This window comes from Thermobia domestica, chromosome 4, assembly GCF_964235325.1.
Source record: "Thermobia domestica chromosome 4, izTheDome1.hap1.1, whole genome shotgun sequence".
In the NCBI taxonomy this organism is placed as follows: domain Eukaryota; kingdom Metazoa; phylum Arthropoda; class Insecta; order Zygentoma; family Lepismatidae; genus Thermobia; species Thermobia domestica.
The window spans coordinates 279,852,000-279,878,770 of NC_137457.1; the positions used below are offsets into that span (position 1 = coordinate 279,852,000).

The window sequence follows — 26,771 nt, forward strand, 5'->3', positions numbered from 1 at the left end:
TTGTGCCGCTACGCGGGTGTCTATGGTCGCCTTGCAGTAGAAACCACTGGTTTTTTGCTTTGAACTCAAAAGCTCTCGGCATGCAAAGGTGTGCACTACAGCTTAAAGAAACAATAATTCCCCTGTCACACTGTTAAAATATTTAAACTTTTAAAATTTAACTTGGTTACAAACAAACAAAAGTTATAAGAATAGCCGTCCTAAAATTACATTTTAGCAGAATGTGTTACTCAGGTTATTGTGGTTTGACGCAGGATATAATCCAATGACGACTTGGCTACAGAGTTCACTTAATTTAATTAAAAGTTCGAACTACAGGAAAGACGCAAATGTGAATGAATTAAAATATTTTGTTCCCAGATCGGTTGTCACAGTGTATGATTATAGAGGGAGACTTAGAGGTCGTATGTTTAGACTATTGTTGTTTGTATGAAGTTGACACTTGAAAATGTCATTTAACCGCAGATTACTAGACTGGGCAAAAATTCACCCAGAGTTCGCTTTCGTAGCATGTTACTAGAGGGTATAATCTCTTAGTTTCATGTAGCTCCTGGTATTCTCTCTTTTTTTTTTTTTTTTCTGTGCAGTATGTGATTGAGTGTTGAGAATAGTGTTTTGAGATTTAGTTCAGCGTCAAATACAATCGGGTGGGTGATTTTTCACCCAGTCTAGTGTTTGCGTTACTTTTGATTAAGCAACTCTGGCTAACAAAAATGGCATTCATCACACATTTCAATGAGTGCGTAACACGTAGTCACAAGTCGTATGCTGTAATAGTAACAAATCCTCAAGAAATAAAGGTTTTCTTAATATGCATTTTACATTTTTAAAGAAAAAAAAATTGGGTGAATTTTCACCCAGTCTAGTATTGAAAGTAAAGACAATATCTCACATTTTTTCAAACGCTCCTTTTCTCGTGTTGAAAAAAAAAAAAAAAAAAAAGTATTTCAGTATATGTCGAAAGAAATAAAGTACGCAAAATTGAAAACTTATTGAAATATTCGTTCCAGTTTTATAAACATTTTGAGTAAAGCATAAAGGTATTATTAGAGATCAAACAAATGCTAACTAATGTTTTTGTGATGAAAGTGGGATTTAGTTCATGTATGTTTTAAACAGGTTCCATTTGACATTACTTACCAAAAATTTGTCCGTGAGTAGCATAAATATATCTATCTTAAAAATATAATTATTAGCTTCAAATAAAGTAAATCATAAATTAAAAAGTAAACGAAAAATCTGGGTGAATTTTCACCCAGTCTGGTATTAGAAGACAAAAAATAAGTCTAGTATAATCTAGGGTTGAAAGTCATTATTAAAGCATTTTTTTTTTTCTTTCTTTCAGGAAAAGTTACTATTATGGCAAGGATTACGCCATGTTCCGAAGTGCTGGTCTGTTATCCAGCCATTTCTCTGTGCTGTGTATATGCCAAAGTGCGATAATGGTATGGTTGATTTGCCATCACAGGTACGATGAGTTTTAAGGACTTATTATAGATACCCTTTCACAAAGTACTGTTTTTGTCCTTTTCTTTTCTTTCCTTTCCTGTACCTCTGAATAAAATATATAGCTAAGTTTGGAATTGAAGATTGATTCTCACAAACTGCATGTGTGAGAATAGTGACAAAATATTTTAGTAATAATGAGGTATCACTTTGATTTATTGATAAAAGCATATTAATGTGTAAATTATCTATAAAACGAAATATAGGGACAGTGAACTTAGAACCAGGAAGAAATAGAGAATTAAATGAAACAAAAGACAAGTTGTTGACTTCTAAAAAGAAAGAAAATGCAAGGTAATCCACTCCTGTAATATTTGAAAATGCTATGAAACCACAAACGCTGTAATTTTGTGTGTTTTCAAGGAATGCTTAGTAGAATCCACAAGTAGTCAAAATTTTAACTGATGAATAAATATTGAGCAAAGACTAAGGTGAGAAACTTCCGATTTTGAAACCAGGAAGAAAGAAACAAAAAACCCAAGAGTGGAGAATGCAGTAACACAACAGACGATAAACCCATATAAATACAGAGATTGGAAATAACTAGCATCTGTTCTATTCTGTTCTGGGCTCACGGTTTTTTTCTTCACCCTTTGATCATCAGAGGTTTGAGTCGTCGTTGGTCTCCAGACTTCAGTCTCCAGACTCCGCCTCTGACATATTTCATCATTCATCTTTGGACTTTGTCTTTAAACTAAGGAACCATCGACACTTCAGTCAAAGGGTCTCCAATTAGATCACATTTGAAGAAGATTGAGCGTCTACCGAGTTTTCTGATAATAGCACCAATTAATCACCTAAACTGTCAAAGGAACGGATTCATGTGTTCTGCCTGAGAAGAGGGTCATCGCCGCCTACACTAAGGAAAATAATTGGGAAGCAGGACTTTCGTGTGCGGGTTAAACTTGTCTCATAATATGTTACGTTAATAATGGCTGGATTTCCTCGGGCATAATTTGAAACACACACTTATGAACACAGATAACAGAATTAAACATTTCGAACCATCAAAATAATTGTTTCTCATATTGAGGATGTTTAATTTTGCCGCTCACAGCGGAGTGTGAGTGAAACTCTTTCACTGGTATAGAATCAAATTTCAGAATTTTCACACCTTCAAAGAACATAACCAGTGAGGGAAGGCGATTTTTATTTATTTATTTATTTATTTATTTATTTATTTATTCATCTGTTCATTGATTCACCAGACGCCACACCATCAGGTCTATCCATTTCTGACAGGAAGATTTTACAGTCTCCATGTATAAAAGATTCCAGTTCAAACGTTTGGCAATATATAACGTATTACTCATCTACTAATGTTCTTTGTTCTCCAGTTAATTTTTCGGAAACTTTTCTTCAGAATACACATTAGCTTAAACCCATATTTCACTATAAGATCTTCATATAATTTTTGTGTCAACAATGTAATTTAAGAACTATTACGTAATTTGTTTTATCAGTATTGATGGTCACTTGCCATTCTCAGTATATTGAAAGTATTTCTGTTATTTTACAAAATACAATATATAGATATATGTCCTGAGATTAGTACCCTTTTTAACGCATTTTTGGATATATTCCAGAGATTTTTCCAACAATTGGATTTTTCTTTATTCTAATCATAGTTTTTTTTTTTTTTAATCGAAGTGTGCATAATGTAGCGAGATTACCTATTATCGTATTTATGTATCCACATTCATACCCCAAATTTTTAGTTAATATATTCATTATGTATTAAGTACATCAAAAACATATGTAATAAAGTGTTATGTTAATGTTTTTTTTTTTTTTTTTTTTTTTTATTTATTGTAGTTGATATAGATATCATCGTAATCTCTGTCGAAATATCCTCTATTAGTATTCAATTTTGGAGTTTTTGTCCCATTGTAATATGCTTCAAACGCACTCTTTTCTGTATTTGCTCAAAAATACCTGGAATATATATACACGTCTGGGCTGGAAACGTGGCATTAAGGAGGGTTTAAGTAGTAGGTTAGTGCACTAATCTTAGGACGTGCTATATTTATATATTGTTGTGTATAGTAATATAATAGGGGTAACTTACAGTATATTGGAAACGATAATTGACTATCAGCACTGATAACATTTTCATAATAGTGATTAAATTACTACTGTTAATACTGAAATTACGTGAAGATCATATAGTGCAATGAGGGTTAAGCCATTATGTGTTCCTGAGGAAGTGTGTCCGAATTTAACCCTTGAAGTATAGGGAGAAAACTTAACCGAGAAACATTAGTAGGTAAGAAGTACGTTATATTATAATCTGCTCCATACACTTGACAAGAAATTACGTTCTGGAAACACTAATAACGACATCCAGAGTCATTATCTAATCACTTTCCAGTGTATGGAATCAGTCTGTTGAGGACTTGGTACCCGACAACCCCCCTGCTGATCCAAATGTTAACCATGTATCATTTAAATTCTGAGTGAAGTACGTCTGGATCGGGAACAATATCCAGATTACTGGTTTGTCGTGCCTGTGAATTGACAACTACACTACCCATTCTGCTCCGTGACCAGCCATACAGTTTCACTCTTGAGCTCGATGCTCAGCCATTCGTACAACATTAACGTTACCACAACTTCTGTTGTGTTTAGACGATCTAGTGTCTATATTAATGGACCTTATAACAGTTGCATCGTGATAAGATTTTCAGTACTGGTTTGAACCCATTACTCATCCAAGTTTTTGCAGCGGTGAAATTCAATGCTCAAGTACATAAGTACTCAGTAAGCCACCACAGCAGCCACTATTAATCTGCTGTGCACTGTCATAATGATAATAAAATAATGTAGACTCATGTTCAAAATTATTGTCGCATGTCTATAAATATGTTGTTCTAGGAATATATTTTGATAACGAATTCACCCGGTATTTCTTACAATGTTAGTATGTGTATAATCGGCAAAGGTATGTATGTGGCACATTTCATGTCAAAACAGCAGTAAATAACAATAAAACGAAAATAAAACTTTCTTGTCCATTTAGCAACATTTTGTTTTACTCATTCTAATTTTCGTATTTATAATCCTTTTCCTATGAAATTTACCACAAATATACATTTCTCAATTATACACAAAGTATCAGCATTAAAAGTGCCCTGTAACATCATTACCAAATTATATTCTTACAAGAAGACAGTTATAGATATGCGATAATTATTTTGGACATGAGTGTACGTTACTCAGTTATTGTGAGTAATGTCAACAAGTCAACAAACTTACAATAACTGGGAAATATAAATATAAATGTTAAGATTTGAACGAAATACAACACTTGTATGAAATATTGGGTCGATTCTGATTGGACACGCTCTTGAGCTATAGCTGTATACAGGGAGAGAGATATGAACAAGGTGACAATGCAGCGCCACACCGTTCCAGTGTTGTGACCTAACTATTGGCTGACCGCGGTATTGAACTTCTGACATACTCATCCTACTCATTAGATGACTTTTGGTTGTTGCAAAGAGTCAAGGAATTTCTTCATGGACGCCATTTTGCCAGTAGATCATCCCTGGGAGGTGCTTGTTTCCAATATCTGAAACATACCGCCAAAGATGATTGTGCCACATACTACACGAAATGAACGAAACAAGGCAACTGTGTATCAATAAAGAGGGAGAGTTTGTTGAGAAATAGACACAAATTAGTTCCCCGTATTCCCTTGTTGGAAATTAGAACGAAACGGCACGTACTTTTGGTGTTCACCTCGTTGATAAAAACAACTTTCAACCAGTTTTTTTTTTATCAATAAACTATGTTTTTTTTCTTTCCCAATTACTAGTACGTTTATACAATTGAAAAATAAATGAGGGGTAAATTTGGATAAGGGCGTAACTAGCAGTTCTTCAATTTTGTAGGAGAGCAGAAAAACAAACGCCCTTGTCGAATTAACTAACGTATTCACACACTATTTTTGGAGACAGGCGTTCGCTACGGAGCAGAGATATTACCTTAACAGCACCTAGACACATACTGACATGCTCAAACTTGAAGAAAATACATTTATCTCATTTTACCGGAAATAGGTCGATACGCCCTTATCCGAATAACCCCTTCAGTTGAAGTAGCATGTCAGATTTATTACGTATTGTCCACATATAATTACATAGTCTACTTTGTTTACATTCTGTACGTGTTGTTTACTTGTAAACATAGACTATAGATTTTTACGCGTAAACTCGCGTTACTGCTGTAAACGCTCCTCTATTATTGCCAGCCAATACATGGCAGCACATTTTACATATCTTTGCAATATACTTTCTAGAGGGCGATAATAATGGCAACAACTCAATTAAATTCAAGAGATGGATATTCAAACTTCACTCATAAACATATTGAACCAATAATTCGTGCACTTTTTTTATATATTGAGAGTTTCGTTGTTCGAAGTATGTCTGAAGTGTAAATGTAAGTGCTCTCAACCATGAAAGAAAGAAAATATTTATAAAAACTGCATTTAATCACTATTATGAAAATGTTATCATTGCTGATAGTCAAATATCGTTTTCAATATACTGTAAGTTACCTTATTATATTACTATATACAACAATGTATAAATATAGCACGTCCTAAGAGTAGTGCATTAACCTACTACTTAAACCCTCCTTAATGCCACGTTTTCCAGCCCAGGCGTATATATATTCCAGGTATTTTTGAGCAAATACAGAAAAGAATGCGTTTGAAGCATGTTACAATGGGACAAAAACTCCAAAATTGAATACTAATAGAGGATATTTCAATAGAGATTAGGATGATATCTATATCAATTACAGTACATCAAATAAAGCAAACATTAACATGACACTTTCTGATTATATATTCAGTTTATCCTTGGACAAAGTTTCAGTGTTTATTTCTTGAATTTGTTTGAATTATTTTGAATATTTGTCGCTCCTTACAGAACACTGGATAAATAGAGGAAACGTGGTGCCATCTATTGGTCAAAGTCGAATCATCACAGGGGACGCGGTGGCTCAGTGGTAGAGCGTTCACCTCTGGTGCTTGGGGTCCCTGGTTCGATCCCAGCCCACGCCGTCTGGACTTTGTGGTGGACAGACACCGTATTTGTGGTTTTTTTCGGGGCTCTTCCGTTTCCTCCCACTTTCTTCATTCCACTATTTCATTCATTTCTCGTCATCACCGTCTGCTTTAGCGTAGCCGGCATAACCATGGGACGTAAAACTTAAAGATTTCATTTCGTTTTTTCGAATCACCACACTCACCTTAAATTGACACGAAGTAACTAAATTCAGCTAACAAAACAGCTTTTTGTAATTTTTGCTGTAAATAAAATATTTTCTGGTGACTAGGTCACTGGAAATATGTCATAATCTAGGAATTGAAGGATCTCCTCCCTAATATAATCCCGAGAGAATGATCGAGGAGATGGTGTACAGTAAGTGTAATGTAGGAGAGAAATCTAAAGACTGATTTTTGAGAACAACAAATTCCTTTAAAACATTTTTGTTAACATCAAGTACTGAGGTGTTTAAATTGGATAGACAGCAAAGCACAATGTCTGGCTTACAAGGTAGTTTTACGAACTTAATTAAGAGAACTGCAACTTTTCATTCCTTAGAAATACTACTTGCTATATCCATACAAGCATATATTCGTTCCCGTTCTTAACAGCGTCATGCGTCCAGATCATTCCCCTAGTCGATCTAAATGCGAGCTTTCATGTTACTTATCCCAATAAACGGTCAAATTGGAAAGTGGTGATTTAACGAAGCTTGGAGATACTCTTTCTTAATGGTACCACGTTTTTTCAAAAGAATATTTCTGAAACAAACCTTTATTTTGTGAAATTAAATGTATTATAAGTTTTGTTTCAGGAAATGCGTAAGAATAACTTCTAAAATAAACCTTTATCTTCTAACACTAACTGTATGATCACTTTCGTTACAGGAGATGTGTAAAATAGCTGCAGGTCCATGTCGTATAGTTGAAATGGAAAGAGGCTGGCCGGAATTCTTGAAATGTGATAACATTAATAGATTTCCTCCTATGTGTAAGGTAAGACATTGATAATGGTAATAAAATCGTATTATTTGAGAGCTGATAAAAAAAACAGTTATTCTAAATTTTAGTATATATGTAAAATAATATTCTAAAGAGATATCCAAAAATAAAATGTGGATTACTCGGAACAGTGTAAGAAACGAACTGACGTGTAGAGCAAGACGTGTTTCGCGGTTGCAACATCATGAGTGTTCCTCTGAAGCATCTTCTTTAACTATCCTGTCGTTAGAGAGATAAGTTACAGCGGACGCCTCGGCAGAATATTCACACTGTGGCAGGATAACATGTCTTCCTCTAAATGGCAGTTTGTTTCAATAAGACTGGAAGCTTTCGAAATCTGGATGTGGAAAAAAGTAGAGAGAATTAGCTTGGTCGAGTGGAAAACAAACGAGAGGGTTAGAAATGGTGTAGGAGAAAAGAAAAGTTTTAGATACAATTGAAAAACTGGTTGGGACATTGACTGAGAAGAAATTGTATCATGAGGGACGTGGTAGAGAATATGGTGGCAGGAAAGAGAGGGTAGGGCGAAGGAGGCTACAGTTGATGGAGTGTATCAAAGAAATAGTATGTGAGGACGAAGAGGTTAACCAAGGACCGTGGAGCATGGAAGCTTCTCAGTTGCGGCAAGTGACCTGCCTGTGATGATGATGATGATGATAGCAGTATAATCCCAGCACTACATTTACGGTATGTGTGAAGTATAATAATTAATATTTGTAATAGGAGAATTGTGATTTAAAATATGCACAAACTGTATTGTTATAATTCTTTACGTATTTATAACAAAAAAAAAAAAAAAAAAAATCTCGAACATAATGCCAAATAATCGAAGCAAATTATGTTGGTGACGAGCTGAATATGACTGTTATGGATGCCGCCCTTCTCCCTTGTATCACATGGAGCTATCAGTAATAAACTATCGAAACATCTTACAATTTGCCACTATACAGTAAGTTATGAGTCACTTCATTTAAATGCACTGTTTATAGTGGGCGGACTTCTTTGTCATAGACTGTACCGTAGCCAAAAACCCATTTTTAATTTAAATGTCAGATTTTGTCATACTTTATCTTAATTTGGTTGTAAAGAATCGGATCGTCTACTCGCAATATGAGACCTTTCCAAATAAACACAATAATGGACAAAGATGTTTAATAACAAATAATTTGCGAGAGAAGTAACTTGATAGGTTAAAAATTGACATACTGGTTACTTTGAGGTTACATCGTAACAACTGAAAGTTGACAAAAAAAAAAAAAAAAAAAAAAATGGTTGGGAACTTTACACAATATCAGTAGTTACCAATGACTAGTACTTGATACATTAGCATAAACAAATACAGTAATATGGAGAAACACTGCACTTTACTACTATTATGTACTGTCATTAATTCGGAAGTATTTATAGCGTTTCTTGAGGAGCTCAAACATATTTAATATTACTTCTGCTTTCGCAGATTAATATAACATGTGGCGACTCAAATACTTATACATAGTGGAACACTGTGGCTCAGTGGTAGAGAATATCATTCAGTTGCTTTAATCATCGTCTCCTTAGCCTAACAGTCATATTCGTAGGACGTTAAATTTAAAGATTTCGTTTCTCATTTTCAAATACTTATACAAAACAACATTTGAGTACTCTACTTATATCTCAGCTGTACAATAAGATTATTAATCTTTTAATTTTCCTGCATCACAGGGAGAAAATGCTACCCAAACACGTCACACGCTTGAAAAGGCCGGTGCAGATGTGAAATAACTTTCGCTACGTAAACCCACAAAACTATTAAGTGGTATTTGTCCAATCGTAGAAGATGATGAGTCAACGACTGACAACAAAGTAAAATAAAAAATGTAAGACTTTCCTCCTTTCCGATGAGAAAAATACTGTGACTTAACTAAACAAACAATTTATCTAACATAAAATGGAATACTTGAATTAAACTTGAGTAATATAGGCGTGGCATATTGCGAAAGGGATGGGGGTATGTTAAGACTAACGGTCCTTCGGTTCGATATCAGTTGAAGTAACTTCCTTACAAGTCTTGCGTACTACTTCGACAGCTATAAACAGACAACACCGGAAAAACATCGTATAGCCTCTGCCTATACGCTTCAATAACATAATTAATATACCACTATATTATTAAATTCATACTAATTATTTGTTGAGCAAAACCATATTATTTTCATTTAAAATTAAATACGTGTTACAGTTTCACAACTAACTCTTTGGCTTCATCAGCACTATAAGATACAGGATAACAGTACAATCTTATATGTATGCATACAACAGCTGAGACATCTTTCTTCTGATTGGCTTCTGGCAGCAGCAAATCCTCTTCACTTATTTAAAGTATACTTATTTGAAAATTCCTATATAGGTGCTTTCTATTGTTGCTAGTAACGCAAAATTACGATCTTAACTAAACTAATTTAAACTAACAATTAATTAACTTAAGTAATTGTACAGTTATCCTGTGTCTCGTAGTGTCTGATGAAGCCATACCCGTGAAACGCAAAACTCAAAGATTTCATTTTTTTCCATCCCTAGGGCTGCATTTTCCCTACGAAAGTTTTCGAATCGCTTGTGTTTTACGTTTGGGAGCAGATGTCTGTTTCCAGTGCCCTGTTTGCGGAAGTTAGTGGATAAGAGAGGTGTACTTGACTTATCATGTCTTCACAGTGCTGGCAGATACTCTCGCCAATTCTAATTACCTCATCATGAGAGCCCTTATCTCTTCCGTGAGAGAGCCAATGGGGTGTATCTCTCAGATGCAAAGAGACCTGACGGAATGTCTTTGGTGCCATGGAAACGAGGGAAGGCTTTAATATGGGATTTCACTTGTGCCGATACTCTAGCCCCCTCTAATCTTCCTACTTCTTCAACAAAAGCTGGGATGGTTGCAACTCGCAGAGAATCTGAAAAGAAACGAAAATATAACAACTTCTTGGACAAATACCACTTCGTTACCATCGCCATTGAAACGTGTGACTCCTGGGGTCATGAACGACTAAACTTTATTAAAGAAGTTGGACACCGAATAACTCACAACACAGGTGACACTCACTCGAGCTTAAGCCTTTCTTATACAAAAACTAAGTATGCCTATGCAAAGAGGGAACGTAGCAGTGATGCTAGGAACGCTTGCCCCGGGAAACGCATTGGACGAAATCTTCCTTCTGTAATCACCCTCCTCTCACCAAACTCACGCAATTGCTACTAGATAATATATAAAATGCATTGATGCTACATTTTTCGTTGAAATTAGGATTATGGTATTTTACAAACATTAACGAATAATACCACATCATCATTTTATAATCCCGTGATATGCATCAGTAGCAGTTTAAACTTTATTCCTGGGTCAAAATAGTACATTAGTGTTTGAAAAAAAACAAATGTAAATGAGTAAGAAGCAACTGTAATGTGAACGAATTTGTAAATTTCTAAAAAATTGAAAATATTATAACTCGTGAACTTGTAAATAATTAGAAAGATAAGTAAATTGGGAAAAATGAAAAGAAAAGAAAAAAAACTTCCTTTAAGTTACATTTATTTAGTTTTCTTTTTGGTTGCATGTAATTTATTCAAACAAATAAAATGTTCAGCAAATATAAATATGTATATAAATTATTAAATATGTATTGTGTCATAAATTTCTTTTTTATATACAAAATGTTAAATGCAATTTTTTGTTTATTCTTTTTTGTTTATTCTTTTTTGTCTTTCCTCTTGTAGAGCGATGTCCGCGAGCTGAAATTCAATACGACAGGACACTGTAGAAGTCCCCTTGTTGAAACCGATAATTCTCTGTCGTTCTATGAAGGAGTGGAGGGTTGTGGAATACAGTGTGATAATCCTCTCTTTACGGAAGATGAACACGCTCAGATCCATCAGTTTGTAGCAGGAGGAGTTTCGATATGCTTAATTTTGAACTTGTTCACAGTAGTAAGTATTAAAAAATACGCAATTTTTGATAGAATACGTATTTTCTTTATTTAGATTTGTATTTTTTATAACTAATAGCTCTGATGGTAGAACGATTGCAGCAGAAATTGCGGCAGTGTTATTTAGTATAGGAAGCAGAAGGGGGTTTCGAGTAGCTTGTTATCGGCTAATTGAAGATAATCCTCTTGGACTTATATATGCAATTAAAGACCTGTTTCAAAGTATAGTTATCTATGTGCCCAAAAGTTAAGGGACACATACGAAAGTGACACACGAATGAAGACAAGGGATAAGATCGATCTGCGGAATCGAACGTGTGGGGAAGAGACCCAAGAACTACATTAGAGATCAAATGACACAGAAACAGTAAAGGCACTTATCTCGTGTGCGCTCATTCTGTTGATTACACATCGATCTTGTTTGAATCGCTAGAAATGTTCAGAATGGAGGGTGATCATACCAAACGGCTATACACGTTGGGTTGCACATTGTGTTTCAGTACTGTAGATGCGGCCATTCAGCGACTCGTGTGACGATGCATCCCATTCTTGCACAAACACCCGTCGGAGACGCACCCAGGTCCCGTAATGATTGATTTCAGGTTACAATTCGATCTCCAAGGGTGTCCCAGATATGTTCAGTCGGATTAAGATCAGGGGAGCGTAATGGTCATTTCAGACATGTGATATACTCATGTTTTTGGTATTCCTCCATCACCTTTGTGAACAAGCTTTATCATCTATCGTACGAAACTTAGGGTAAAATACACCACGTAAGATTCGCTCATATTATTCCAGGCAGAAATGCAGGAAAATCTGCTTTTTCAAATGGAGTTTATTTTTTAAAAAAATCTAAAACGACTTTTTTGAAGGAAAAAATCAGAAATTTTCACTTTTTTACTTTTTGTGATTTTCTTATTCAAGAATCATTGTAGTTTTCCTTGTAGTGGATTCTACAATTTAAAAGTATCTTTACTACATTCACTACTTACGTGTCCTATGTTTATTGGTTTTTGAACTGTTATTTTATTGATAGCCATCAAATGTCAATTATATAGCCCAGCATATCACATGGATCATATTGGTTGACTAACCATCTTATCAGTCTCCTGAAAGTTATACGTCTTGTCATATGTATTGTACGGGTTGCCTAAATGCAAACTAGTAAACAAGAAAAAGTATAATAAATAATAAACAGTCGCAAACCATATATTATCTGGTGTAGAATTTCGCCTATATCTCGGTCGTCGTTCCGTAAATACAGTACCTTATTGTAAGCTTCAGATACTCTGTTAGAACCTAATTTTGTAAGTTCTACAAAATTAAAGCCATTTTGGATACGGTATGAGATTAAAGATAGTAAAGGTGCTTTATTTACAGAATTTTCTTTCTTTCCTTATATCATGGCAATATGTTTTGAAATATGAAACTTGGATGTAGCACTTTTAATCTTCTTCAGCTCAAATTCTAACGACGTCAGTAAATGGTATGTACATAGATAAATAAACCTTCTGCATAAGAGCTGTTTTTTGGCTCCAGTGAATTTTGAAGTTTTAGTTTTTGCATGAACTCTAAATGATAATTGTTTCCACTAACATTGGTATCCATTAAATAATAATAACCACTAAATGATAATTTTCTAACTACTACATTTTTAGAAGTTATCGTTAATACTATTCAAATTTCGCTAAGAACGTTTTTGTCATTGAACATTACTCTAATAACTCCACAAACAATTCGTTCGAACTAGAAAGCCTGTTGTGTCCTTTGATTTGCCCTTTCTCTTTCCTATCAAGTGATCGATTATCCTTGAGTATTGAACTTTTCATATTTTCATCAGAATGCAGTAATTAAATCCCTTTTCCAGTTGGAAAAGGAAAATAAAGATGTAATGTACTGTTATTTCTTCTTTTTCTTTTTTGAATGCCTTTTTTTTCGAACCTGCATCTTTAGTTGCAGGATAACGTTGCGATAGATTGCGTCTGTTACATACGAATGATACAGTTGTGTTTGTGCCCGCAACATGATGCCAACCTAGTCAATAACCTTGGCACCGTCATAACGGTTTCATCCAAAAAATTGTAGAGCCACATGTACAGTGGTCGAAACTATACTGGGACTCATTCAGCGAAGAGTACTCCACACCATTTTTATTGAATTCACTCACGGATTTACATGTTCATTGATCTTGACGTTGTTGTGGTGCGAGTAGAAGCATGTAGTGGGTCGACTTGCATAAAGGGACACTTCGTGTAACCATCGACATAGGAGATGTAGTTCTCACAGAAGATATAGTTTGTCGGGAGACGTAGTACTCAGAGGCTGCTGCAAGGTCTTGTTAATGCAGATGCAGTGCTAGTTGGATGCTATCGGACATTTAATGCCAGGTAGTATTCCTCATACTGGGGTGTACGTGGGTAACGTGTTCCATATTGCTTTCGAATGTTCTCATCCGTCTGGAACATTGTTCAATCGCGAAATTAAAGTACGAATCACATTCAACTTTGCATTATAGTTCGTTAACTTTGTGTCATTTCTAGTATTCCGATAATGTGACCATGCATAATGCCTTTGTGGCATCGTCTATGCGTTCTATGCATTTAATATGTACATAACCAACGAAACCGTCATACATGACATTTCACTGACAAGCTGGCCTTGCATGTACCCTTTTCCGAAGATTAGTTATGCACGTAGAGGGTACTTGTGTCGCTTACATGCTTGCAATTTACGTAATTTGTGTGAGCGTAACTTGATATTCTTTAACATCTCAAAATTGTGCCGCTGTGTCGCGCCATTTTTTTTTTTTTTTTTTATACATCCTTTAACTCCTGGACATGAGTGTGTATATATAATAAAATCAAGTTTATCTTATGTTTAGATCATCACGCCAAAATAGATCTAACTTTATACTTCTAAAAGACATATTTATGTTACAGTTTTAAGGAACACTGTATATCTGTTGGCGTATGTGGGTTTTATTAAACAAATTGTGCAAATTTGTATCTTTTTTTACTTGTCTATTTTGATCGTTTTCTAATCTAAACATAAGCATGAAACGTTAAAGTTAAGATTCCATACCATTAAAATTTTACCATTATGGATACTATAGGGAATTAAATTCGTATTCTGTAATCGTAACTAGTATTAATTTTATTTAAAGGTTACTTTTCTTATCGATTGGAGATCAGCCAATAAATATCCAGCTGTTGTGATATTCTACATCAACTGCTGTTTCTTCGTAGTTTGTATTGGATGGCTAGCACAGTTTTTTCCTGGAGCTCGTAAAGACATCGTTTGTCGCAAGGATGGTACACTTCGAATGTCAGAACCAAGGTAATATACTTATTTCTGTTTATTATACTCATAGTTCACTTTATAGGTATACATATCCTTTCTTTTTAATGTCAGATTGTCTATAAGGTATTGAGCCTTTGAAGATTGAAGTTGAGAATATTCTTAGCGGGTTGAAAATAATATTATGAAATCACATACACATCATTTTGATCTATGACTTTGTCATTTTTCTGACAACACTATAATCCCGTCGCTTCAAAACTTATGTTGTTTCGGGTTATATATATATAAAGACTTTTACAGACCTCTTTTGAAACTAATTTTAACTCTGCGGGGAGTTCTGCAGTGACCGAAATAATTGATGTTCCGATGGATATGTCCGGGCTGTACGGTGTATATATTAAAACTTCCCACCCAAATTCTATTAATTTCTGACGGGTCGTTAAAGATAAATGTAGTCTGGCGTTGTCAACGTAGTATACGACACCCTTTCTCTTCACCAGTTCCGGAAGTTATTTTTGAATTGCTAGGTGCACTAGAGGTAATTGTTGACAGTCTAGCGCTGAGTCTATTGTTCTGCCGAACTTTTAATCACTTCTAATCACTAATTTTTGATCAGTGCAATCTTCTTTAAATCAAACAATGAAAAAAAAAGCCGAGCTAAAAAGTTGGACAAACACCACGAAAAGGTGAAAAGAAACATATTTCATAATAAGATAAGTCCTGAATTTCCATTTAGCAATAAGAAATTATATTAAGATGTATTCTGCTTTATATTTTAGTTGTTAAAGTGAATGTAAATTTAAATAAATTGATTTAGATATAAGTTAGTTAATATATAAATTATGGTTATATTCCAGTGCTGGTGAAAATCTGTCATGTGTTACCGTTTTCGTGTTGGTGTACTACTTCCTAATGGCTGCAGGAGTATGGTTTGTCATTCTGACATACGCGTGGCATATCAGTTTCCAGGCTCTAGGTAAGTTGACATTTTATTATATAATATTGGGGTAGCACCTTGGAGTTACTTCAGTATTTGTGACTTCAGTTCTTGTTGAACTTATGAGTAATGGTGCGAAAACAATACTGGGAATTCGCGATGACCGAATAATATAGTGTGAAGAATAATATCTATCAATATCGGATCAATAGACTGTATGAAATTACGATTTTTGATTATTTTTTTTTCTTTTAATAAAGTGCACTCGCACTAAACTTATTACTCAACTGAGTTACACAGCAAACCAATATATAAACGTTTATTATATAACTAATAAATGCTCCCAAGCGTTACAGTGGACAATATTTTGCGTTCTTCCTTCTGCACCTTTCATATAGAAATCGCCTAAATTAGAGATTTCGGAAAAAAGAAAGAACGTCTCGTAAGGACATCTTAAGAAAGAACCCCCCCCCTTTTTTTTTTTTTTTCTTCAATTCTGGGTCAAACATCTAAAACGCTGAAACATATGTTTGCTTAATTATTTTGGATTAGAAGTCTGAAACACCAATCTAATCTTCAGGGATTTCGTCTTATATACATATTTTATTATAATAATTGCAACCCCCACCCCTTCTTCTCTTCTGAGACAAACATCAAAAAAGCGGTGAAACACGTATTTCATTATTTTAAATGAAGGATCCGAACTAAACTTCATGTTTTTAACCGTAAGAGATTCCGAGATATGTATACATCTTATTATAATTACTGCAAACCCGCTCCTTTTTCTTGTCACCACCTTTCTTTCTTCTCTTATAGGACAAATATTAGAAACAGGTGTAATTATTTTAATAAAATGTTTAAATACCAAATTTAATGATTCTAACCATAAGAGATTCTGAGTTACGGACTCTTATTATAATAATTAATCCCGTCTCTGTTTCCTTCTCACTCCCTTTTCGTTTTTTCTAGGTCAAACACAAGGGTCTTTCAATTAAGTACTTAGAAAAAAATGCAATTCATTTTGGGTATTTTTTTTTTTTTAATTTTTATTTTTCAACATAATCTCCTTTCTGCCTGACACATTTTTTCCGTCATTTCTCCAACTTTTATTAAGTTTCCAAAAAGTAGGATTTCAAAAGCTCCTCAAAATAGACATCTGCTTGGGCGATGACTTCTTCGTTCGATGTGAATAGTTTTCCATCGAGCCAAGTTTTCAAGTTAAAAAGGACCAAATCTGGTGAATACAGTGGATGTAATAATTCGAATTTTAATTCGATAATTTTCACCATCGAAACTGCGCAGGTGTGCACCTATACATTTCTTGATAGAAGATAATTTTTTTCTTTGCCAAATGAGGACGTGTTTTTCTTTATTTCTTCTCTCAACCGGTGTAATAACGACACACAATACGCTCCATTCATTGTTTGTCCTTTTTCCAAGTAATTGATGTAGATCAACGTTTCCCAACCTTTTTCAGCTTGCGGCACACTACTAGTGTAACTTGACTTATCGCGGCACACTCATAGATATTATTAATATTATTATTTGCAAATATAAAATATTATGGTAATTTTTTCTGTGATTACTGATCTCCTCACAGAGATGAAAGCTCGATTACTGATTTTGCCCTATGCTCATTCATTGTGCTTATTTTTATTCTAATTTTAAAATAGAAAACAATTGCGATGAAATATAGAACTCAGATTTTTAAAAATACGCTTTCTTTTTCGAAAACTGTATCCAATCTTTCACTAAGAACGAAGATCACTAAATGACGAACGAACAAACAAATGTCTTGTACTTTTAACTTTGCTGTTTTAACCAAAACCGGTGCATATTATTGCAATCAATGTCGACAGCTTGCGATGCGTCGAAGTCAAAACACAGCTGTTGAACAAAGTGTTGTTCTGTCATTCACTTGCGAAAGAGTGTTCTACGAAGGTTCACTTGACGCGTACCGTACAAGTGCTTCCATTTCTCGGTGTTAGTGTAACTCTCAATTGAAGCGTAACATAGCAGCTAAATGTGGAAATATGTACGAGCCGAAATACTGTCTGCTACACAGTAATAGATGAAGAATAATGTATTACAATTACAGTAATTTTTTCCATAGTAGAAATTAATAGTAATGTGAGATACAAAAATGTACATTTTTTTCCTATGTCTTGCAATTTGGTTGCTATAATGTTGCTTTAATTTTGTTTCGATTTCCTCGCGGCACACCAGCGGTTCATTCGCGGCACACCAGTGTGCCGCGGCACACCGGTTGGGAAACGCTGATGTAGATGATTCTACATGTATCTCAAGAAACTGTGACCATCACCTTGTTAGCTTACTTCACCACCTGTAGCCTCAACTGTTTCGCGCACTTTGATTCATCGATCACTCAAAGCCATATCGTGGAGTTCGTTAATCATTTCGGAGTAAGTCACTTCCACTGGACGTCCCGAACAATGTTCATCATTTGTGGATGTACAGCCACGTTTAAACTTACTTCCGTAATTGGAAACATCGCAAAGATAGAAGAAGATATGCCATGAACTACATCCAATTCGGCTTTGATCTCCTTCAGTGTTAAACTTTTTAAATAGGAGTATTTAACAACCACACGAAACTCTTTTGTTTCCATTTTTCTAAATAAACGCAAGTTCGTTTCTTCACTCTACTATGACAACGAAACTATGTGATGGATATAACTGAAACTTTCACAACAGTCTAGTGAGAAATGACGCTTACTAAAACCAAACCGCTTTCGATACTACGAGTGTCATCTGTCGGATTTTCTAAGGAGTTATTAACGATCTTCGTATCAAACACCGCTGAAACACGTGTCTTATAATTTTAAGTGAGAAGTTGAAATACAAAATTTCATATCCTTAACCTTAAGGAATTCCGAAATTTGTTGCACATTTTTGCATATTATTTATGTAATAGATGAATGTAATAATTCAAAATGTATATATAATTCCACCCAGAACTATAGTATTAATATATGATAACGATGCGGGCATGCGCTCTTTCGGATATTACTTAATAATATTTTGTTTCTTTTGCATTAAAAATTATTTTCCGAACTAATAAACCACATATTTTGTACCAACAGGAAAAATTCGAGAGCAGATTGACAAGAAAGGTGCTTATTTCCATCTGGTAGCCTGGTCGCTTCCATTGATTCTGACCATCACAATTATGGCGTTAGGTGAGATCGATGGAGACAGTGTATCTGGGATTTGCTTTGTTGGCTACGTAAACCGTGCTGCTCGAGCTGGATTCTTGCTGGGACCTATTTCAGTTTTCTTGCTAGGCGGCGGCTACTTTTTAGTAAGAGGTAAGATCCGTTCATTTTTTTTTTTTTCTCCTTTGCAAGAATTTTACTTTAAGAGAGAGAAACAACATAACACTACTAAGCAAAGTAACATTACACTTTTTGTGTCTTGGTTTTCAACCGTTTCTAATAGCGGTACATGAAAAAGGAAGAGGTCAAATTACTCCAGCACACAAATTTATGAAAGAGTAACTTAAATTTTATTTTTTATTATTTTCAAAGCTGGTGTGAAATATATGACATAATACGAAGTCTGTTGTATTTTTCGTTCACTTCCCCATTTTTTAAATTATAGTTAAATTTATTGTTAGGTTATTCAAGAAACGGCTTTTATTTTTCATTCACTTCTCTCTCTCTCTCTTTTTAAGATTAAGTTTATTGTTGGGTTGTTCAAGAAACGACTCGGAGGAAACGTATTTGAAGTACTACTGTTAAAGCTATTTGAACATTCAGCTTGCCAGCCGAAATAAATATACGATATTTATTTAAATGTAAACAATCTTCTGTGGATGAAGAAGTATTGTGTTAATAAATTTTTCGATTTTGTTTCAGAAGTTAGGTATCGTTAAACTGTAAGTATGAAGTATTAGTTTATTTAGACCTAAACAATACACTTTTTAGTCACTGATAAACAGAAAATAGAAACTTCATTATCATAAAACACTTTCATAGATGTTTTCGTTGTTTATTAAGTACTGGGATATATAGATCTTTATAATTTAAGCTTAAGAATCATCTTGAAGAAAGGCGATCGAGTATCTAGCCAGAATTATAGAGGAGAAATTAAAATAAAAAGAAAAAAAAAATGATCATCACCGAACACATGGAGGTTTTACTATGGTGTTTAAATTTTAATGTATTAGTTTGACATTAATATGTATTAATTTTCATATTGTTTTCTTCTTGTTTCAAGCTGCTGACTTCGGAAAAGTTTAAGGTAATATAAATCTGCCACCAAAACTGAAACATTACAGAGTGAAATACATTATATTGATTCAGTGTGCTTCAAGTTTTCTTAGTCACTTAAAAATTCGTTATCATTTCCGAAGATTTACGTTGCCATATTGTAATTTGTAGTTTAAGGCAGATTTCCTGGAAATGTTCGTCTTTCGAAAGTATATTTTCTAGTCACGAGGGAAAACCAAAGAGCAATTGAGTACTCTTATCTCAGCAAACAGATATAATATATATATATATATATTCACAGAAACTGAAATATACATTTGAAAGTAAGTATTTCATCTCTTCACGAGATGGCGGGTGTGTGTATGTCGCTCACGCAGAACGGCAGTTATTTCAAAATGACACTTTGACTCGAGAGATTCATACTGGTGGAGCTGCATAGTGTGATCTGATTGCTAGGGTCGAAAACCACCTGAAATTTACGGTGAGTTGTGTGCAGCGTGTGGCGACAAGTTTATGACAGTTATAAACGTGTGTAAGAGGTGTAGTTCGCGCCAAGTGGGCTTTGTGGTAGACAAGCACCGTATGCGTGGGTTTTCTCGTGGTTCTTCCGTTTCCTCCCACTTTCTTTATTCCACCATTTCATTCATTTCTTATAATCACCGTTTCCTTTAGTCTACACGGCATAATCGTGGGACGTAAAACTAAAAGATTTCATTTCATTTTTGTAAGAGGTATGCTAATTCAAAGCAGGACTCGTTGTTCGATAAAACTCTTTCCGGTTTACATTCAAAGATTTTCCATTTTCGGATATATACTTAAGGAAAAATAATGCAAATAAAGTATGGTAGGTGGAATGCGTATTTAAACTCCTGAATTTATAGCTTCATAGTCGTTGTAGTTTTGGATTAGGGCTTCCATATAAACTTCAATAAAGTTGAATATTTATGACGGACACACGTATGTAATCATAAGGTTATGGATGTGTTACTTGTAAATACAATGTCCCAATTTCTTACTGTTCTGTTTGATAGTAGGTAGGTTCTAGTGTGTTTGTTGTTCAATTCTAATCTTGCTTCTGATTTTATAATTAGACTGTTCGGAAAACAAGATAAAAAACACGAATGTTTTTTTAAATAATTTTTAATCGGTTTAAATGAAAAATATATTTTATCAAATAGTGATACAGTGAAATCTCTCGTAACGGGCACCTTCTTAATACTTTTTTTGGTCTCGTACTATATGTAATATTATGGGACAGAACCTTCCTGTTTTACGGCCACTCTCAGATAGATACACTTATAGTCTTTCTTTCTCCAGTGTTTTAATAACCTTTTTATAATAGTCAGCAATTATTCTCAGTTCATATTTGCGCAAAATATAGAAAATTTTGCGCAGGATATGCTTTCCGTAATTTCAAAATAAATATGTAATGCAGTATATTAGACAGAAAATCACTTACCTACAATATGTCTGTATCGTAAGCCAATGATCTGGTAAAGCCCACACAGAGGAGTTGCGAGCTGAACTTGAAAGACTTGTTTTCTCTGTGCCAGTAAATTTTCAATATTTAACAATAATGTTGCATATTGTTGTGTTACTTTCACTTCTTAGTACAGTGAGCATAGGAATTAAGATATTTTACCTGTACCTATAGGGGTTAACATGTACTTGGAAAGAAAATTACTACACATACAGTACATTTTGCAGCTTATACAGAGTGAGTCAAAAGTCACGAAGGAGTTATCTAACGTAGGTGTTCACCGTTATGGGCCTCACAGATACGGGCCTTGTGTAGCACATGATTCATGAGAGAAATCAACACTTCTGGTATTTCTGCACGAATATTGTCTTTGAGTTGCTGTATTGCTCGTGATTTGTTCACATAAACTTGTCCTTCAAACACCCCGAAAGAAAATGATTGGAGTGAGGACAGGCGAACGGGAGGGCCAGTTCATGTCAGTGTCCCTAGAAATGATGCAATGGCCGAATCTGTGAGGCACATAATGGTGGACACCTACCTGAGATTATATTCCACAGGTAAGTGTAAACAATCTCCCTCCCTGGTCTTTAAGTCTGTGAAATATCAATGCAAACTAATGATAAATAAAAAAAAAATATTCAGTTATAACCCCCTTTGTGACTTTCGGCCCATCCTGTATGAACCTCCCCAGCGATATATATATATAATATAAAATTTATTAAGTGGAAAATGTTAACGGTGCACTTTTAGCTTTTCTGTGATTCGGTTTTCGTTACAACAATAAAGTTCCTTACCATACTTACGCAACGTGCGCAATAGTATCTTATAATCAAGTGTATGTCTGAGTAAAAGTTCCTGTCGATAGCTAAAGCAACAAAAATATGTGAGGAATTCCATATACAGTCTGGAATATTAAACCGGGACAAACAGAGGAAAAATGAAAATGTTCGATATAATACTTGAAATATTTGGAAAATGCCTCTCATTGATTGGTAGTGAAACATACAGATCAGTAAAATTGAATTTAAATTTGCGTAATCTCTCCGTAACGGGCACCTCTGATTTACGAATAAATCATCATGTCTCATTAGTGTGTCTAATCCAGCGGTTTCACTGTGTTACAATTCAATAGGATTTGATGAACTTATGCATATATGTCTCTTAGTATACGTTTTCAGTACGTTAGAGATAGAGTTGTCTTACAAAAGTATTAATTTTCATTGATTTTCTTTTCTTCAGGACTGATTACTTTAATTCGGTTAATGATTGGCAGCCAGGAGATAATCTCAGACAAAGCAAGCAACAAAATCAAAGAAACTGTTGTGAGGATGGCTCTGTTTGCAATAATCGTATGCGTGTGTGTGGTCGTTAGTTTCATCTGTCATATATACGAGGGCTCTTCGTATCTAGGATGGAAGAAAAGTTTTAGGAAATATTTGATGTAAGTTTAGTTTACTAAATATTTTATTACAGTATGTTATGAAGATTTAGAACATAGTGGCATGATTGAGAAAATGTATTTACATTTCTTATATTCTTTAGGTACGCTTTTTTAAAGTTTTCTTTCTTCTTGAACATTTTAGATACATCGATTTTATAGATTATGGCTAAAGACCGTCAGTTGTGGCGAATTAAATTCTAAAAATGGAAAAATGAATTTAAAAAGTGGCAGTTCCAATTGCAAAAAAACAAATATATTCATGGTATTTTTGTCATTAATTTACTACAAGCTTACATTAAATGCGTTAATCTACATTAAATATAGTAATAAAAGTAAGTATAGCTGTAAAAGGGTTGATAAACAGAACATATCAAAATGATCTAAAAGAAAGAAAATTACAAATTTTAGAAATATTAATATCATTAACATAAAACTGCAGAGAAAATATACTAATGAATATAGTGACGAAACACTGCGTTAAGAAGAGAAAGGAAAAAAAAATCATATTAGGTAAACTCTGCCTTGACAAAACGGTCATTCCAAACAGCGTATAAGTCCAGTTCTGATTGCACAATATCACGAACATGTGTTGTTCACACACAAACTACGGTGGTTCAACATACACTGATGTGACAGGAGCATATTTGAAGCACGTTATCTTTGGATTCATTGCAGCATCGACCACGGTTTCATGTATTTGGTTGGCCAGCAATGATTTATGGTTTCCGATAGGAAGCGTCAAATTCCATCTCTCACCGGTGATCTGCATTTCACGATAACGGGGGACAATGTGACGTGTTTTCCGGTAAAAAGGTAAACAAAACTTACGAAACAACCACAAAACGGCAAAATTGTCACAATAAATTACATTTATTTACGACTAGCAGCGTTCACCCCGCTTCGCTGCGGTCACCCCGGAACGCAATAAACTTTGTTACTTAGATAATTTTTACTTTTTCGCTTTCAAATTGCAGTAAATGTTAACATTATAGCGCCTGTCATTTATGTTAACCCGCCGAGTGACACGGTCATGCGGGTTGCATATAAATACGTTTATTTTTATACCTATGATGAACTAACAAAGGATTTGTACGTTATGGACACTTGAATGGTCAATTATCTCAAGACACTGGTAATTGAAAATTAAAGTGATATGATAAAAACCATCTAGGGTCCAAATCCTAATAACCCCCCAAAAATGAAAGAAATTGGTTCAGCCGTATTAGCGTGATGAGCTAACAAAGGATTTGTGCGTTCTCTTTTATATAATAGATTTCTTGTAAAAATGGTAAGATGTGTGTCGTTTCTGGCATTTTGCTACAATTGCTGGCCTTTAATTATGGTACTTCCAAATTCTGATCGAAACATACAAAGATGTACTACTAGTTTGGAACAGGTGTATTAAATTATTTTGCTTTATGCTGTTTTAATGTATATAGAACAATGTTAAAAAACACGGAGAAATCTTTTCCTTGAACAGAGAAGAACTCAAAATCCCGTCCTCCCGCTTGCACCACGGATACACTATTACTTCCAGTAACTCACCAGTTTCCTATACCTGTTATTTCTTTCCTTTGGTCTTATCTATCCAGATAGCTTCTGGTAATTTTTCATAGAGACAGTCAACTCCTTTGTTCATATATATATATATATATATATATATATATATATTTCTGTCTGCTGAAACTCCCTGTACGTACTAATTCCGAGTTTTCGAATAATATCAGTTTGTATGAAACGGTTAGGTAATCATTATTATTATCATCATCATCATAGTTATTCTCTTATTATTGGCAGGATACATGCCACAAATTGAGGAGGTTCCATACAACAAGCTCTAACCTCTTCGTCTTTAGTTAGGAATTTTTGTTATAATACCACTATCTGCCAACTGTAGCCTCTTTCACTCCCTTTCGCTTTTTCCTTCCACTGTACGATCTGGTAACCAAGAAGTAAGTGTTAGAATAGGGAAAGAAATAACAGAAGTAGTATTACAAGTAATTGCAATGAAAAAGGGAGTTCGACAGGATTGTCTCTCGCTAATGTTGTTTTATGTCTGTCTGTAAAAGATAGTGAACGATCTCTATAATGAAGACAGTACATCTGTAGGAATTAGAATGCAAAGATTCAAGTGGTGATGCTTTTCCTACGTTTCCTAATTTTTAGTAGGAAAGGTCACACTTTTAAAAATAAATCGTACATTTTAATTAGAAATAAATATTATAAATAATGCTTTTAATGGAGTTCGTTGCATATTTATTGAAACACAGAGATTAACTGTGATCTCAGCTGCTGGAAGATTTATAACTAAGGTCAGGATTTTTAAGTGAATACTTGTTTCCGTTTAGAGCATAAAAGTACGTTCTGAAAATATCCGAAGTGTCAAATGTTGCTTTCAGTTGGAAATAGAGATAATTTTCCACCGGTTTTATCCCCTTTTTAGACTCTTAGCGCCTTAATCTGTCTCCAGTTATCTTTTCTTCACTTTCGTATTCCTTTACTACTTTTTAAAATTTTATTCCAAATTTTCTGGTAGTCGTAGATTGTGTGTGCCAAAACTTTGATAAAACAAACAGTTGATGCTTTCTCTGGATCCAAAAGACGTAGGTGCAATTTCCAGAGCACATCAGTGTTTTCAGCCAGAGATTTGTGATTGCAAACCTCTCCGAAAATACTCCTGTCATATTCTTTAAATGGACATTTAACGAATTGCATGGAATTTATCAAGGACCTAAGAGATATTATAGACATTAAATTGAAATTCAGTGATCATGTACAGTATACTGATAGCAATTCCTGTAAACATTTAGGATTTATAATACGGACTCCAATCAAGTTTAATAATACAACTTTTTAATATCGTTAGATCACGATTCGAATATGAGTCGGTTGTTTGGTCATCTACCAAGAAATCGCATATTAAAAGAATTGAAAAAACGCAAAACAGATTTCTCCGTTTTCTATATATATATATATATATATATATATATATATATATATATATAAACTTGTCTACGTTTCTTAACAGTCTCTCTATAGAAGATTGCTGATTGAATTTCAATGTAACAGCCTATTGAAAAGCGGGTAGTGGCTGACTCAAATATTCTTATATAAATTGGTTGTTAATGACCTGGTAATCGTGACTTACTTGTGAAAATCTGATACGATACCAAGAAGGTTAATTTAAAGTCAAGACTACTTTTAGTTTATCCTAAATCTAAAAACGAGCATTTCAAGAATTCACCTGTAAGAAGAATGTGTTTCACTTATAATGAACTTTGATGTAAATACAAGAAATTGGATTTCAGTCTCACGTCTGGCAAATACCTACGATTACTTAAGTGAGTATGTAAAGATACACTTTGTAATACTCAGAGTACTTATTATATATTATGTATGTATTAACACACATAGATTTCAGTATTCATGTTTTTCTTTTCTTTTGCTTTACTTTCGGTTCTCCTGTATTTGAGAATTGTTTGATTTTTTTAAAATTTAATTTTATTTTACGTTTTATATTTTCAATTGTATTAGTGTGTATGTTACATATATTTGTGATGTGTGGGATTCAGTGAAATCCACTTTAAATGGAATGAATTTTCTCTGTTGAGGATAGAGTTATGTAAATAAATAAGTATATGGTTACAAATATGTGACAGCTGCTAATAAAGATTACGAGCAATATTTAGGAAAAGAATGATGGATTATCAACTTTCATAAGACAATATTTGCATAGCTTTGCCAAAGGAATGGTTGAGGTTAATCTTTAGAAAAATTCAAATGTGGAATTTGTAGCATTGCAGAGTAGCTATTCTCAGTGAACACGGTTCCATGTGAATTCATTAACATAACATCGAATACTAAA

The 26,771-nt window shown here is 34.2% G+C and overlaps 1 protein-coding gene across 1 annotated transcript in view; it reads left to right on the forward strand.

Moving 5' to 3' along the window:
* smo (smoothened, frizzled class receptor) overlaps positions 1 to 26,771 on the forward strand; it is a 63,579-nt gene that overhangs the window by 5,893 nt on the left and 30,915 nt on the right. The window contains exons 3-9 of the mRNA XM_081755990.1: positions 1,346 to 1,468; positions 7,451 to 7,558; positions 11,309 to 11,518; positions 14,681 to 14,853; positions 15,675 to 15,793; positions 18,858 to 19,082; positions 22,705 to 22,906. Coding sequence (XP_081612116.1) covers positions 1,346 to 1,468; positions 7,451 to 7,558; positions 11,309 to 11,518; positions 14,681 to 14,853; positions 15,675 to 15,793; positions 18,858 to 19,082; positions 22,705 to 22,906 — 1,160 coding nt within the window. The remainder of the gene's footprint in view (positions 1 to 1,345; positions 1,469 to 7,450; positions 7,559 to 11,308; positions 11,519 to 14,680; positions 14,854 to 15,674; positions 15,794 to 18,857; positions 19,083 to 22,704; positions 22,907 to 26,771) is intronic.